The sequence below is a fragment of the Rhincodon typus genome, chromosome 27, assembly GCF_021869965.1.
Source record: "Rhincodon typus isolate 14 chromosome 27, sRhiTyp1.1, whole genome shotgun sequence".
Classification (NCBI taxonomy): Eukaryota; Metazoa; Chordata; class Chondrichthyes; order Orectolobiformes; family Rhincodontidae; genus Rhincodon; species Rhincodon typus.
In genome coordinates, this window is record NC_063358.1 from 32,958,775 (window position 1) to 32,974,035 (window position 15,261).

Consider the following 15,261-nt stretch of genomic DNA (forward strand, 5'->3'; position numbering starts at 1 on the left):
TCTGCTCCTATGATGCTGCTTGGCCTGCTGTGTTCATCCAGCCCTGCACCTTGTTGTCTCGGATTCTCCAGCATCTGCAGTTCCTACTATCTCTGAAGAATATTTTAAATTAACTTGCTGTTCTAAAGGAGAAAACAGGACCATCGAGTTGTGCACTGCAAGCTCCCAGGATAATAAATGAGAGAAATGACCGGATGGTTGGTTTTCAGTGCTTTTTGATTGAAGGGAAAGCGTTGGCGTGGACATTGGAAGGAGTGACCTGGGGTGCTTAACATCCGCTTTCACAGATGGACTGGATTTTGGTTGAAAACCTCAACTGGAAGAAAGCACCTCTGGCTGTACAGTGCTCCAACAGCAGTAAACTCCAGTTTCTGAAGTGGAACTCAATCCTCTAAACTTCTGCTTGAATCAGGCCATTCAGATATAATGCATAAAATTCATGGATATTGCAAGAATTAATCAGATACTGAGGTCACAACTTTCTTGACCAAGGAAACCTAAAGTTTCCGGGTGACCTGTCCAAAGCCAGCAAATTCTACACAAATTTCAAACAATTTTTCACAGAAGTACATTGATGGTACAATGAGCTTCATGTAATATTTCTTAAATTGTTTGCCAAGGCTGAAGTTGTGTCTTCCATATTCATTCATGCGATAAGGCTGTTGCTTGCAAAGCCACCATTAATTGTCCTTGAGAAGGTGGTGGTGAGGCACTTCCTTGAATACAACTAAATTATAGGCTTGCTCGGCCACTTCAGACGTCAAGTAAGAGCCAATCACTAGAGTCGTTTGCAGATTAGATCAGATAAGGACAGCAGATTTCATCGCTAAAATGGTATTAGTGAACCAGTTAGGTTTTTATGAAAATTTAACAATTTTCTGATTTATTTAATTAATTTACTATAAATTTCGTGGTTCTTATGATGGAATTGTTATTAAGGAGCATTTCATTACAAAAGAAAATACAGCAGATTCTTGAAATTTGAACTAAAAACTAAATGTGCTGAAAGCACATGATGAGACGTAACTTGATAAAGGTGTATTTAAAGTAAGTGGAGGTAGATAAAGGGGAGACGTCAGTTCTTTACTCAGAGAGTGGTAGGGGCGTGGAATGCATTGCTGGAGTCGGCCTCAAAAGGGGCATTTAAGGGGCTTTTAGATAGGCATATGAATGATAGTATAAGGTAGGGGTGGAGGTTAGATAGACCTTAGGTTTAGGGTAAAAGTTCAACACAACATTGTGGGCCGAAGGGCCTGTACTGTACTGTCCTGTACTGTTCTATGTTCTATGTTCTAAAGCGCTCAGCAGGTCAGGCAGCATCTGTGAGGAGAGAAACAGTAAACACTTAGGGTGTTATGTCCTTATGTCCTTCATTATAACTGAGGGGCCTTGAAACATTAATTCTCTTCCTCTCTCCACAGATACTACCTCGTCTGCTCAATATTTCCAGCATTTTATGATTCTATCTCCAAGCCTTTACTTCTGTAACCATGCTGCATGATTATGACGCAACTAGTCCAGTATTGTAATCACAAGCTACCATACCCAATGCTTAGTTGTTATTGCCAGTCTCCATCATTCACTTATGTTTGATTTAATGTTTCCACAGATGGGTTGATTCAAAAGTTTATTAGCTTGCAAGAGGAGAGTAAAGAGTCAAGGAAGAGAATTATAAAAATTGAAAATGACATTGAGTGCATTAGATTAGGACTGGCCAAACTGCAAATGGAATGGGAATACAGACAGCACCATTTGTTGACAGAATGGAGTGACACCAAAGAACAGGTAATCAAATTATTTCTTCATTTCCTGCTTTAAAACCTGATATTCCTATTGTTTAAACTTACATTCAATGCCTCCATGATATTGCCATCTTCACACACTTAAACATCCAAGAACAATATGTAACAATTTAAAGTTATAACCAACAATGATTTATAAAACACAGACATAGTAGATTCTGTCAGACGCATATAAATGTGTTACAGTGAGTTTCTATCATATTCTAAACTCACAAACTAGCAATGCTTCCCTTCTACCCTCATACACATCCACACATAGGCACACACATACCTCACCTCTTCTTCTCCCAACACACACGCACACACATCCACACTTACATCCACATTTATTCACACAAATATCCACTCAGACAAGCACATGGGAACATTCATACACACACAAGCCTCAAGCACTCATACAGATTCACCCACACACATCACAGACAAATCTCAAATGTGTAAAATGGTGTTTGTGGGTAAAAGGATGTTGCAACATGATGGTCAGCATGGGTTGGTTGGACCGAAGGGTCTGTTTCCATGCTGTATGACTCCATGACTCTATAACCAATCCTCTTTCCAATGACTGGGTCTAAGGTATTAATAATGTACAGTGGTAGACAATTAGCAACTATTGTGTCTTAACAAGAAGAGGATCTTGTCTGAATAAGACCTAGTTTATTATGCAACAATAGCTGGTTCATTAGGCATTGGGATGAATGTTACCAGAATTGGCTAATTGTCAGTTTTGGCAAGTTTCACGGTGGGGTTCTTTCTGAGAGCCTTTGCATGTTTTCTCATGCAATTTTCCAGTCTTTCTTTATTATCTGTGCACCACACTGCAATAGTGTCCCACAATGGTATTCTTCCACCACAGACTTAAGTATTAGCCACTGTTGGGACTTCCTAGGATTCGTGGTATCTGTACACCCACAGATGCCCAGCACAGTTCCTGTCAATTGCCATAGGCACATCAAGCAGAAGGAATTTGGCAACTGGATCATGCCTTGAGATACTGGTGAACTGATGAAGGTCTGGAGGCAAGCGATAAGCTGGAATCACTAGGTTACTGCTCTGACTTTCACATTGGATTTTGTTACCGTCTAGTTTCTACCCATCATATTACAAAATACTGAATGGCCTGGACAGAGTGGATGTTGCGAAGATGTTTCCATTAGCAGGAGAGACTAGGACCTCAGGGCACAGCCTTACAGTAAAGAGAAGACCCATTAGAACAGAGATAAGGAGAAACTGCTTCAGCCAGAGAGTGGTGAATCTATGGAATTCATTGCCACAGAAGGCTATAGAGGCCAGGTCATTGAGTATATTTAAGACAGAGATAGGTAGGTTCTTGATTGTCAAGGGGATCAAGGGTTACGGGGAGAAAGCAGGAGAATGGGTTTGAGAAACATCAGCCATGACTGAATGTGGAGTTAACTTGATGGGCTGAATGGCCTAATTTCTGCTCCTATGTCTTATGGTCTTATGATCCTTTCACATGGAAGTATGGAAAGCTGCATATCAATGAGGCAGGACAATGTCATAATCAGGATGATAATGTATGCTAATGCATTTAAATAGATCCCCCTTCACTCACCAATAAGAATCTCCTCTTGCCGTTCAACACTTGGTTGGAGAATGGAATTTTTCACTTTTGACATTGAGAAGCTCCTCTTTGGCCATCTTACACAGTTCTCCCGATTTTTCTGATTTTGCCCACTTAATTCTGAGGCTCAGGAAGGTTTTGCCATTGTTAGTAAGACTTTGAGGAGAGCTGTGGATATAGGTCTGTGCAATCCTACAAGCTTCTGTCTCATCCCCACCCAGGCCAATGCAATCTTGTCAGAGTGGGTGGAACGTACTGCAGTCTCCAATTTTAATTGTTTTGGAGCCATTGCCTTGTAGAAGATATAATATAATGAATAGAATCAGAGATTGGGAGGGAAATGTAGTATAAGGGGTTAAGTCTGACTGATCAGGTAATACATTGTAACATTTCTTGTGATAATGTCGCATGATCTTTCACCATCATGAAGTCTCATGTCAGGGTGAAGCCACAGTATGATGTTTCTTAAATACAATTAATGCTTTCCTGGCCTCAGAAGACTTTATAAGCCGCACAACAAGGGTATTATAAAATGCTGTTACTAAGGGCAGTATTTTCTCAAAAAGGTTGACATCCTGGCAGTAATGGTAAAACAAAATGGCAGTGTGCACAGCTGGCCAGTAGGATTGCCCTCTTACTTTCACTGGAGTGGTTCTTTGGTAAGCCGCCCCAACCCCCACCCCCCAACCATACCCCCTCCCAGAGCTGCCAGCCTCATCAGAATGCCATCAGCTCAGCAGTGTCACCAGGAACAGTAGCTACTTCTGACGAAGGCAAGTGCCCAGTACTTTACACCAGATAAGCCAATAAGGTCTTTCCTAAATTCACATAGAAATTACATGAACGGAGAGAAGTCCTCTCCAAGCTCATTGTCCTGTACAGAGCCCACTCCTTGAATTAAAAAAATGCCTTCCCATACCAACCCCAGTTGCAGCTGCCTGCTTTTAAATGGAAACATCCCCATCTGGCGCTGAGTTGCTGGAAAAATTGTCCTGCGGGATATTTGAACATCTAGGTTTGCATTCCTCCTCCTTGTGATAGCAAATCATTTCAAATTGGCTTATCCCACCACAGGTGAAATTCCTTGGCAATGCAGGGCATAATTACCTATCCATTCTGGCACAGATCATGTCCCTGCCCCATTTTACTGCACCTCAAATCTCTTACTCTTGGTGTATTCTGGCTTCTGTTTGTCTAGCAATATTCTGCCCTGAATGAAAATTCAAAGGCAAGAAAGTAAGAGTTAATACTAGTAAAGTCTTGAACTTACTTGAAAGCATTTAATTGCATTTATTGTATTAATAGTCGATCTGTCACATAATGTGAATTCATTTTTGTGGGATCTGGGCATTGCAGGTTGGCCAGCATTTCTTGCCCATCCGTAGTTGCCCTTGAGAAGTTGGTGGTGAGCTGGCTTCTTGAACTGCTGCAGTCCACCTGCTTTGGGTTGACCCACAATGTCCTTATGGAGAGAATTCCAGGATTTTGACCAAGTGACAGTGAAGGGTCAGTGATATATTTCCAAGTCAGAATGGTGAGTGGCTTAGTGGGGAATTTGAAAGTGATAGTGTTCCCATGTATCTGCTGCCTTTGTCCTTCTAGATGGAAGTGGTTATGAGTTTGGAAGGTGCTGTGTGAGGATCTTTGGTGAATTTCTGCAGTGCATCTTGTAGATAATACACACTGCTGCGACTGAGTGTCGGTGGTGGAAGGAGTGGATGTTTGTGGATGTAGTGCCAGTCAAGTGGGTTACTTTGTCCTGGATGGTGTCAAGCTTCTTGAGTGTTGATGGAGCTGCACTCATCCAGGCAAGTGGGGAGTATTTTATCACACTACTGACTTGTGCCTTGTAGATGGTGGGCAGGCTTTGAGGAGTCAGGAGGTGAGTTACTTGCTGCAGTATTCCTAGTCTCTGGCCTGCTCTTGCAGCCACTGTGTTTATATAGCGAGTCCAAGTGAGTTTTGGGTCAATGGTAACCCCTAGGATGTTGACAGTGGGTGATTCAGTGATGGTAACACCATTGAATGTCAAGGGGCGGTGGTTAGATTGTCTCTTATTGGTGATGCTCATAGCCTGGCATTTGTGTGGTGCAAATGTTACTTGCCACTTATCAGTTCAATATTGTCCAGATCTTGTTTCATTTGAACATGGACTGCTTCAGTACCTGAGGAGTCACGAATGGTGCTGAATATTGTGCAATCAGCGGCGAACATCCCCACTTCTAACATTATAATGGAGGGAAGGTCATTAGTGAAGCAGCTGAAGATGGTTGGGCCTAGGACACTACCCTGAGGAACTCCTGCAGAGATGTGCTGCAGCTGAGATGACTGATGTCCAACAACCATGACCATCTTCCTACGTGCCAGGTATGACTCCATCCATTGGAAAGTCTGCCCTTGATACCCATTGTTTCCAGTTTTGCTAGGGCTTCTTGAAGTCATGCTTAGTGAATTCAGCCTTGATGTCAAGGGCTGTCACTCTCACCTCAGCTCTGGAATTCTGCTCTTTTGTCCAAGTTTGAACCAAGGCTGTGATGAGGTCAGGAGCGGAGTGACCCTGGTGGAACCCAAACAGGGCATCACTGAGCAGGTTATTTCTGAGCAGGTCCTGCTTGATAGCACTGTTGATGACATCTTCCATCATTTTACTGATGATCGACAGTAGACTGATGGGGTGGTAATTGGCTGGGTTGGATTTGTCCTGCTTTTTATGTATAGGACATACCTGGGCAATTTTCCACATTGTCGTGGAAATGCCAGTGTTGTAACTGTTCTGGAAGAACTAGGCTAAATGAGTGGAAAGTTTTGGAGCACAAGTCTTCAGTACTATTGCCAGAATGTTGTCAGGGCCCTTAGCCTTTGCAGTATCTATTGCCTCCAACTGTTTCTTGATATCACGTGGAGTGAATCGAATTGACTGAAGACTGGTATCTGTAATGTTGGGGACCACTGGAGGAGGCTGAAATGTCACTTTTGGCTGAAGATTGATGTGAATGCTTCAGCCTTATCTTTTGCACTGATGTACTGAACTCTTCCATCATTGAAGATGGGGATATTTGTGGAGTCGCCTCCTCCAGTGAATTGTTTAATTGTCCACCACCATTCACGACTGGATGTGGCAGGACTGCGGAGCTTAGATCTGATCCATTGGTTGTGGGATCGCTTAGCTCTGTCTATCACTTGCTGCTTTCGGTGTTTAGCATGTAAATAGTCCTGTTTGGTGTCTTCACCAGGTTGACACCTCATCTTCAGGTATGTCTGGTGCTGCTCCTGGCATGCCCTCCTGAACCACAGTTGATCCCCTGGCTCCATGGTAATGGTTGAGTGGGTGATATGCCAGGCCATGAGGTTACAGATTGTGCTGGAGTACAATTCTGCTGCTGTTGATGGCCCACAGCGCCTCGTGGATGCCCAGTCTTGAGTTGCTAGATCTGTTCAAAGTCTGTCCCATTTAGCACAGAGATAGTGCCACACAACACGGTAGAGGTTATTCTTAGTGTGAAGGCAGGACTTCGCCTCCAGAAGAACGGTGTGATGGTCACTCTTATCAATATGGTCATGGACAGATAGATCTGCAACTGGCAGATTGGTAAGGATGAGGTCAAATATATTTTTTCTTCCAGTAGGTTCCCTCACCACCTGCTGCAGACCCAGTCCAGCAGCTGTGTCCTTTAGGGCCCGACCAGCTCGATCAGTAGTACTGCTGCCGAGCCACTCTTGGTGGTGGACATTGAAATCCCCCACTCAGAGTACACTTTGTGTCCTTTCCATCCTCCATGCTTCCTCCACGTGTTCTTCAACATGGAGGAGTATTGATTCATCAGCCGAGGGAGGACGGTATGTGGTAATCAGCAGGAGGTTTCCTCGTCCATGTTTAACCTGAAGCCATGAGACTTCATAGGGTCCAGAGTCAATGTTGAGGACTCCCAGGGCAACTCCCTTCCAACTGTTTACTACTGTGCCACCATTTCTGCTGGGTCTGTCCTGCCGGTGGGACAGGATATATCCAGGGATGGAGATGGTGTGTCTGGACTGCCTGTGAGGTATGATTCCGTATCACTACACCAGGCTGTTTCTTGACTAGTCTGTCAGACAGCTCTCCCAATTTTGGCACTAGCCCCCAGATGTTAGTGAGGAGGACTTTGCAGGGTCGACAGGGTTGTTTCTGCTGTAGTCTTTTTCGGTGTCTAGGTCAAGGCCAGGTGATCAGTCTGGTTTCATTTCTTTGAGACATTGTAGTAATTAATACAACTGAGTGGCTTGCTTGGCCATTTCGGAGGGCAGTTGAGAGTCAACCACATTGTTTTGGGTCTGGATTCACATGTAGGCCAGGCCAGGCCAGGTAAGGATGACAGATTTCCTCCCCTGAAGGACATTAGTGAACCAGATTGATTTTTCCGACAATTAACAGTAGATTGCTAATTCCAGATTTTTTTCAAAGTTAATTTAAATTCCACCATTTGCTGCGGTGGGATTCAAACTCAGGTCCCCAGAACATTAGGTGAGTTTCTGGATTAATAGCCTAGCAATAATACCACTAAGCCATTGCCTCCCCTTTACAAGTAGTAGAAGTGTTATCAACTTAGTGTTGTGACAAGTGTTACAAGAAGTGTACATGTAGATCATTCAATCCCTAAGCCTGTTCTGACACTCAGAGCTGATCTGCTTCTTAATTCCATTTATGTTCTTGGTGACACATCCCATGCTACATTTACCTAACAAAAGGCTGTGAATAGAGTATGGCTGATATATTCTACAATTGGCCCACAACCTCATTTGCTGCTACACTTATTACAATGGGTAGTATTTGCAACCAATTTCAAGCTGATGTGTGACATGCTTTGCAGTAAAACATTACATTCAAAATCTAAATAAAACATGCCTGAAAACTTAAATTAAAATCAGACTGTTCGAGCTTGCGATCAGTTGGATTTCAATGAGTAAAGATCATTTAAGCACTCCCAGTGAAAATCTTTATCACACTTCTCACCTGAAGCGTTAACCACCTTTTCTCTTCCAAATGCTGAATGATCTGTATTATTCTGCATTCAGTACTAGTGACATGATGTTACGATCCAGTATATCTTGTGGATTACGAATCGTTGATTACCAGGAAATAAGACGAGGAAGATGACAGAAAACTCAAAACAATCTGCTGTTACTCATTGAATTCTGCAGGTGTATGATGAATGCAGTGAGCAGACAATGGACAGCAAGGAGGTGGACGAATCATTGAGACCCAAGATGTCAGAAGTGGCAACCCAGCTTCAGCATGTCACATGCCGACAGAGGAAAGATCATACAATGAAGAACGGAATAGATCATGCCTGCAGTGAACAGGTTACTGAAACAGGTACTTCATGAATAATTTTCAAATGTACGTTATTATTCTTTTTCTATTACTTTTATTTGTAATTGAGTTTGAAATCATGAAGTTGTAGCGAAGATGCTCATGTCACTGGCTCCTGACCAGCACAACATGACTAACTAAATCTCCAATCAACATGGTTTTGAGCAAGGGAAATCATGTTTAACTCATTTATTCAAGTTCTTTGAGGAAGTCATAACGGAAGTGGCTAAAGCAAAATCTGTAGATGTGGTAAACTTGGATTTCCAATTTAGCAAGGTGCAACAGGAACATTACACAAAAGACAAGCGCTCATAGTGTCAGGATTACATATCAGCATGGATAAAGAATTAGCAAGCTAACAGGAGGCAGAAAGTGAGACAATTTTTGTTCACCTTGGCAATATGTAAAATAGAGTGCCACAGGAACTATTGTGGGGGCCTCCATTATTTGTGGACTATATTAATTAGGATAAAAGAGTCAACTATATGTTAGCTGATTGTGTGGATGACATCAAGATATATAGGAAAATTAGTCATCAAAGGGGATAAAGAAACGGATATAGATAAGTTAGCAGAGTGGGAAAATAATTGACAGATGTGGGAAAATGTGAACCTGTCTATGAAAGAAGGAAGATTAGAAGAGCAGTATGTAATATAGCTGGAGAAATATTCAAGAACTTGAAGGTGTAGCGGGATTTAGGTTCCCCCGTACATAAATTATACTATGTAGTTGCACCAACTGACTAGAAAGGCAATTAGAGTGTTGGCACTTAATACAAATGGAATAGAAACTGTACAGTTTTGATCTCATTATTTGGAAGAGATATAAATGCATTAGAAGCAGTTCAGAGAGGATTTCTTCAACTCATTCAGCGATGAAGAGCTTATTTTATGAAGAAGTGGTGAAAGGTTAGGCATATAACCTGTTGGAGCCTAGTTTAGAATGAGAGAGCTCTTATTAAAACATAGAAGATCTTAAGGGAAGTGGAAAGGGTGGACACCTGGAGGACATTTTCTCTTGTGTGGGAGATTAAAATGAAGGGATATAGTTTAAGATTAAGAGCTTTCCCCTTTGAGACAAAGAGAGAGAAAATATTTTTCTCTTGGACTATCATTGGTCTGTGGAATTCTCTTCCCTACCTAGAAAGCAGAGAGGACTGCATCATTGAATTTATTTAGGCTTGAGGTAGATAGATTCTTAATTGACGAGGTAGTCAAGATTTATAGGTGAGGGGTGTGGGGCACAGAGAGGAAAGAGGAGATGACACCATAACCAGATCACCCATGATCTTAATGAATGGTGAAGCAGATTTGAGGGGTCAGAGTAGAAACTAGAATGAGGTCAGCCAGGTGGATCTCATAGAATATGAGTTCTCTGATTGGGGTTGTTAATCTGGTCCAATCAACGAGTCTTGGCTGGCAGATATAAACAGGAGTATCAGGGGTTCAATTCACTCTCGGAGCTGGCTCTGAGCTAGCTGGGTCAATGTCATCTAGTATGCACGTGTAAATAAAGGGTGACTTGGTGACAGGATACTGGCCTTCGTGGAGTTATTTCAGTTGCGACAAGAGCGGGATGCGGAGAGACCATTTGCTATGTGGGATTAATGATGTGACTGTGCAAAACCGCCTACTAGCTGAAGCCCAACTAGACTTCAAACAGGCACTATAACTGGGCTTGTCATTAGAAAATGTGAATGCCTTGAGCCACCTCCCATTGGCAGATACACCACCGGTGGTGCCATCACTAGAACAGTCCATTTTGGTTTTAAACATTCTGGACACCCAGTCACCGCTGGCAATACCCGACTGTAGATGCAAAATAATCTGGTCCTGGCAAAACTAAAACAGCTGGTGTTGGGGGTGGGGTGGGGAACAAAAGGGCCATCACAACCAGAATTGAAACCTTCATCAGACCAGATCACCGTAGAGGGCAGCATATTATTATGGGGAGCAAGAGTGATTGTCCTGAGCAAAGGTCAATGCCAGACACCAGCTGAATTCTAACAGAGTCATCCAGAGGTTTTCAAAATGAAGATGTTGGAAAGATATTATGTCTGGTGGCCAGGTTTGGATGCCAACATAGCCGCATTGGTAAGGCAGTGACCAGAGTGCCAATAAGGACAAAAATTACCGCCAGAAGCTTCCCTGCATTCGTGGGAATGACCAGGTGAACCCTGGACTCAGTTACATGTCGACTGTGCCAGTCCTTTCATGGGCTCGATGTTTTTGGTCATTGTGGATGCCCCTTCAAAATGTTGGATGTGCATAGAGTTTATTTGTCAAACATGAGGACGATGATTGAAAAGCTTTTTCTTTGCATATTTTGCAATACACAGACTCACGGAGGTGTTGGCCACAGACAAGGGGCTATCATTTACTTACTAGCAGGGAATTCGAGTGTTTCCTAACGTTGAATGGCATTTGACCTGTAAGGGTAGCTCCATGCCATCCATCATCCAATGGTCTGGCAGAAAGAGCGTCCAAACTTTGAAGTCAAGCTTAAAGAAACAGCCTACAGCTTTACTTGATACTAAACTGTCCCGGTTCTTGTTTGATTACAGGACCATGCCTCATGCAATTATAGGGACAGCTCCAGCAGAGCTGGGGAGAGGACTCCGCACCAGGTTAAACCTGATCTTCCTGGACTGGGGTGGGGGGGAGGGCAAAATGGAATACTATTGCCGGACACAAGACAAGCAAGGGAGGCAGTTTACGTCAGGGGACAATGTTTGGTGTCCAAACCATGGAACGGCCCTGCGTAGATAACGGGCGTAATCCACACGAAGTCAGGTCGGTGATGTGCAAAGTTCAGGGAGGAGAGGCACTCCCGAACAAGCACGTGGACCACATGAAATCTGCAACCTCACAAACGGAGCAGGAGCAAAACATACCCGGCCCCTCAGAACATCTGATGAGCTGTCAGAGCCAGTGGGTTCTTCCCCTCCACCTAGCAATGAAGAAACCTCTGAGGACGAGATGGACGCAGCAGATGTTGCAGACTCAATGCCATTATCACCTGAAGAAGAAGGTGAACTTCAGCTGAGGCACTCTGGGTACAAGAAGCAGACTAAGATCTGGTGCAAGCTGCCAGTATCCAACACAGAGTTGGAGGAACTGGACCTGGTGTGAAAACGCCCCAGGAGAAGCTTCAGGATAAAGAATGGGCTTACGTTTGAGGACTTAGAGGGAGAGGGATGTACTGATTGCTATGAGGTCAGCCAGGTGAATCTCATAAAATATGAATTCCCTGACTGGGGCTCTTGACCTGGGCCAATCGGGCAGCCATGGCTGACAGTTATAAACAGGAGTGTCAGACGTCTGTTCACTCTAGAAGCTGGCTCTGAGCTAGTTGGATCAGTGTCATGTACTATGCATGTGTAAATAAAGGGTGACTTGGTGATGGGATACTGGCCTTCATGGAGTTATTTCAGGCTGAATGACCTATGTTACTATGGAAGTAATTTTGTTGAAATTTGCTTAGTCATTGACAGGTGAGGCCTTATATAATATTAGTGTAATCCAAAGCCAACTTTTGACCAACACCATTCTGTTTATTGCTCAAAAATCTGTCTTTCTGGAAGGTCTAAATTAATAGTCTGGAAACCAAGACACAAAAAGGGAAGAGAGAATGTCTGCTGTGCCAATGGCTGAACTAGTTATAGAGTCATACACATGGAAACAGACCCTTCAGCCCAACCAGTCCATGCTGACCATGTTCCCAAACTAAACCAGTCGCACCTGTAACTGTACCTTCATCCATCACTTTCTCTGGTAGTTCTACATAATACATTTTACATTGTACATACAAACCACTTCTTGTGTAAAAAACTGCCCCTCGTGTTTTTTAAGTCTTTCTCCTCTCACCTGAAAAATATGTCCCCATTTATTCATGCCTGATCTTGCCCAGGCTAGACTGTGCTCTGCTACAATGGCGTATTGAATATATGTTAAAATTTGATAGTGTCTCAGGTTGTTTGTGAAGGAGACAGCAACCCATCCTATGAGATCTCAGTAATGTATGCACTGATTCATTAACTCACTATTTGATTTTTGTTGAACTGTTACGTTTGGACTCAGAGTATGATCCAGTTTTACATTGTGCTTACAGCTGAATATATTCCAAATCCAGGCTGCACTCCTGATCACACCCTTGAGCTTACTGTAGGGTACCCAGAACACTTTAGAGTTTGATAATATTGCCTCAGGCTGCTTGCCATATCTCAAAATAGAGAGCATTCTGATGTTTACTTTGGCCTTAGCAAATTGCTTGTTGATGCCTGTCTGTTGAAGAGTCATCGAGTCCATGTAAAGTCTTCCAGAAAGCATAGCATTTTGTAAAAGGCTTCACAAGAAAAGACCAAATAAATCATATTAAAAACTTACCATCAAGTTGACCTTGCATCGACCATCCCTCTTACCCATGCAAAGCCATTCCTGTGGTTTTGACGCCAAACTTTGTCCCCTGAAGTAAACTGCCTCTCTCGCTTAGAGGAGACTTGTGTCCAGTATTGGTGTTCCTGATGTCATTTCATCCTCCCCCGACATCTGGGAAGATCAGGTTTAACCTGGTGCGGAGTCTTCTCCCTATTAGCAATTCTCCTGGAGCTGTCCCTGTAGTTGTATGAGGAGTGGTCCTATAATGTCACCTACTATCGAGCACCAGACATCTTTAATGTATTTTTTCACATTGGTCATTTATCCTACCATCTGTTTGTGTTCTGTTCAAGTCAATCACTTGTTATTGATTCAACTGTAAATTTTTACAGATGGTGAAGAGCAAACATATTAACCTAGTTCACTTTTATTCATTTTAATTAGGTGTCCATATACTCAGCTCCTCTTGTTACTACTTTTACACGATCTAAAAGTGCTGAATAGATCATTCTCTCAATCCTACATCAGGACCTAAAAGGAATGTTGTATCCCATTTGGTTATCAGTAGGTACTTTATTCTGATTAGTTAGATTGTTAAATATGTTGCGATCATCAAAATACATTGTTTACTTCTCACAAAAGTTCTAAGTTGTCACAATGGTGGTAAATATGAACTCTACCATTTCAACTTCCATTATCTGATTTAATACCTGAGACATTCATGGACTAAAATGTTTTCTCATAAAGGAAGAAACAAGGACTTAAAAGAGCTGACCACAGATGTTTGCCTGTTCTGAAACCAGTGTGGAATTAATTAAATTGTCTGAACTGAAAAACAACTGTACATTAAATAGGAGGAAGGAGAGAGAGCAGGAGTCGTAGTTTCGGGTCAGACCCTGTGGGAGGTCATTGAATGGCTCTAGAATTCAACAAAAAAAGACCAAGCAATGAACTTTCACAGCTGACTGACTGAAATTACTAGCATCTCTGGAAATTGGATTTCGGTCCAAGAAAAACAGTGAAATTTCATGGCTGACTTTGGAGAGACCTTATTATTGGAATGACTCTCAGCTGGGAGTGTCAGGAGTTCAGAGCCCGATCAGCTCTGAAATCTATCTATAATAGTGAGTAGGGCAAGGAATTTTTTTTATGCTTTACTGAGATACTTCCTGTGTCTGTAGATTAAGGTGCAGAGATGGCCTTTGTAGAGTGATGTGCTCTTCCTGTCAGATGTAGGGGATTAGGGAGAATTTCAATGTTCTTTGAAATTATGTCTGCAGGAAGTGTGTTTGGTTGCAAATCCTCTCAGATTGCACTAATATGTTGGAGCAGCAGTTAGAGGTAATGAGGAATTTACAGGAGCTGGGGTGGGGGGTGATAGATGGCAGTTTCAGAAAGGTAGAAAAACCACAGATACAGTCAAGTAGATAGGTTACCTCTAGGAAATGTAGGAAAGGGAAGCAGGTAGTATATGAGTCTCCTGCGGTTATTACCATCTCAAACAAGGATGCTGTTTTGGAAAATATGGGGTGGGTGATGGACTCTCAGGGGAATGTAGCACTGACAGCCAGGTTTCTGGTACCAAGACTGGCTTTACTATAATGAGGGGTACGTCAGGTTCCAAGCGATCGATTGTAATAGGAGATTCTTTAGTCGGGGCGCAGACAGACATTACTGCAGCCAACAATGAGACATCAAAATGGTGTGTTGCCTCCCTGGTACCAGGGTCAAGGATGTCTCAGAACAAGGGCAGAATATTCTCAAAAGGAAGAGTGACCAGCAGGAAGTCACTGTATACATGGGTACCAATGACTTAGGAGTCGAGGGAGACGGATCATGGCCAGAGCCCGAGCGGGAGCTGAGTGCGTGAGCTGAGTGCGTGGGCCGAGCCCTGTGGTGGAATGAGTGGGCTGATTCGCAGACTGAGTCCCACAGCGGAGTGACCCGACCGATTCACAGGCTGAGTCCCACAGCAGCAGCGGAGTGAGCAGAGACCGAGTCCCGTGGTGCAGTGACTGTGCTGATTCGTAGACTGAGGCCCACAGCGGAGTGACCCGACTGATTCACAGGCTGAGTCCCACAGCGGAGTGACCCGACCGATTCGCAGACTGAGTCCCACAGCGGAGTGACCCGACCGATTCACAGACTGAG

The 15,261-nt window shown here is 43.2% G+C and overlaps 1 protein-coding gene across 2 annotated transcripts in view; it reads left to right on the plus strand.

Annotated features, from left to right (window-relative positions):
- The window catches only part of LOC109935746 (CAP-Gly domain-containing linker protein 4), a 65,485-nt gene that overhangs the window by 14,401 nt on the left and 35,823 nt on the right, over positions 1–15,261 (plus strand). For both annotated transcript variants that reach the window (XM_048613258.1, XM_020534383.2), the window contains exons 2-3: positions 1,610–1,785; positions 8,563–8,737. In XM_048613258.1, the coding sequence (XP_048469215.1) occupies positions 1,726–1,785; positions 8,563–8,737 (235 nt within the window). In that variant the 5' untranslated portion in view covers positions 1,610–1,725. The remainder of the gene's footprint in view (positions 1–1,609; positions 1,786–8,562; positions 8,738–15,261) is intronic.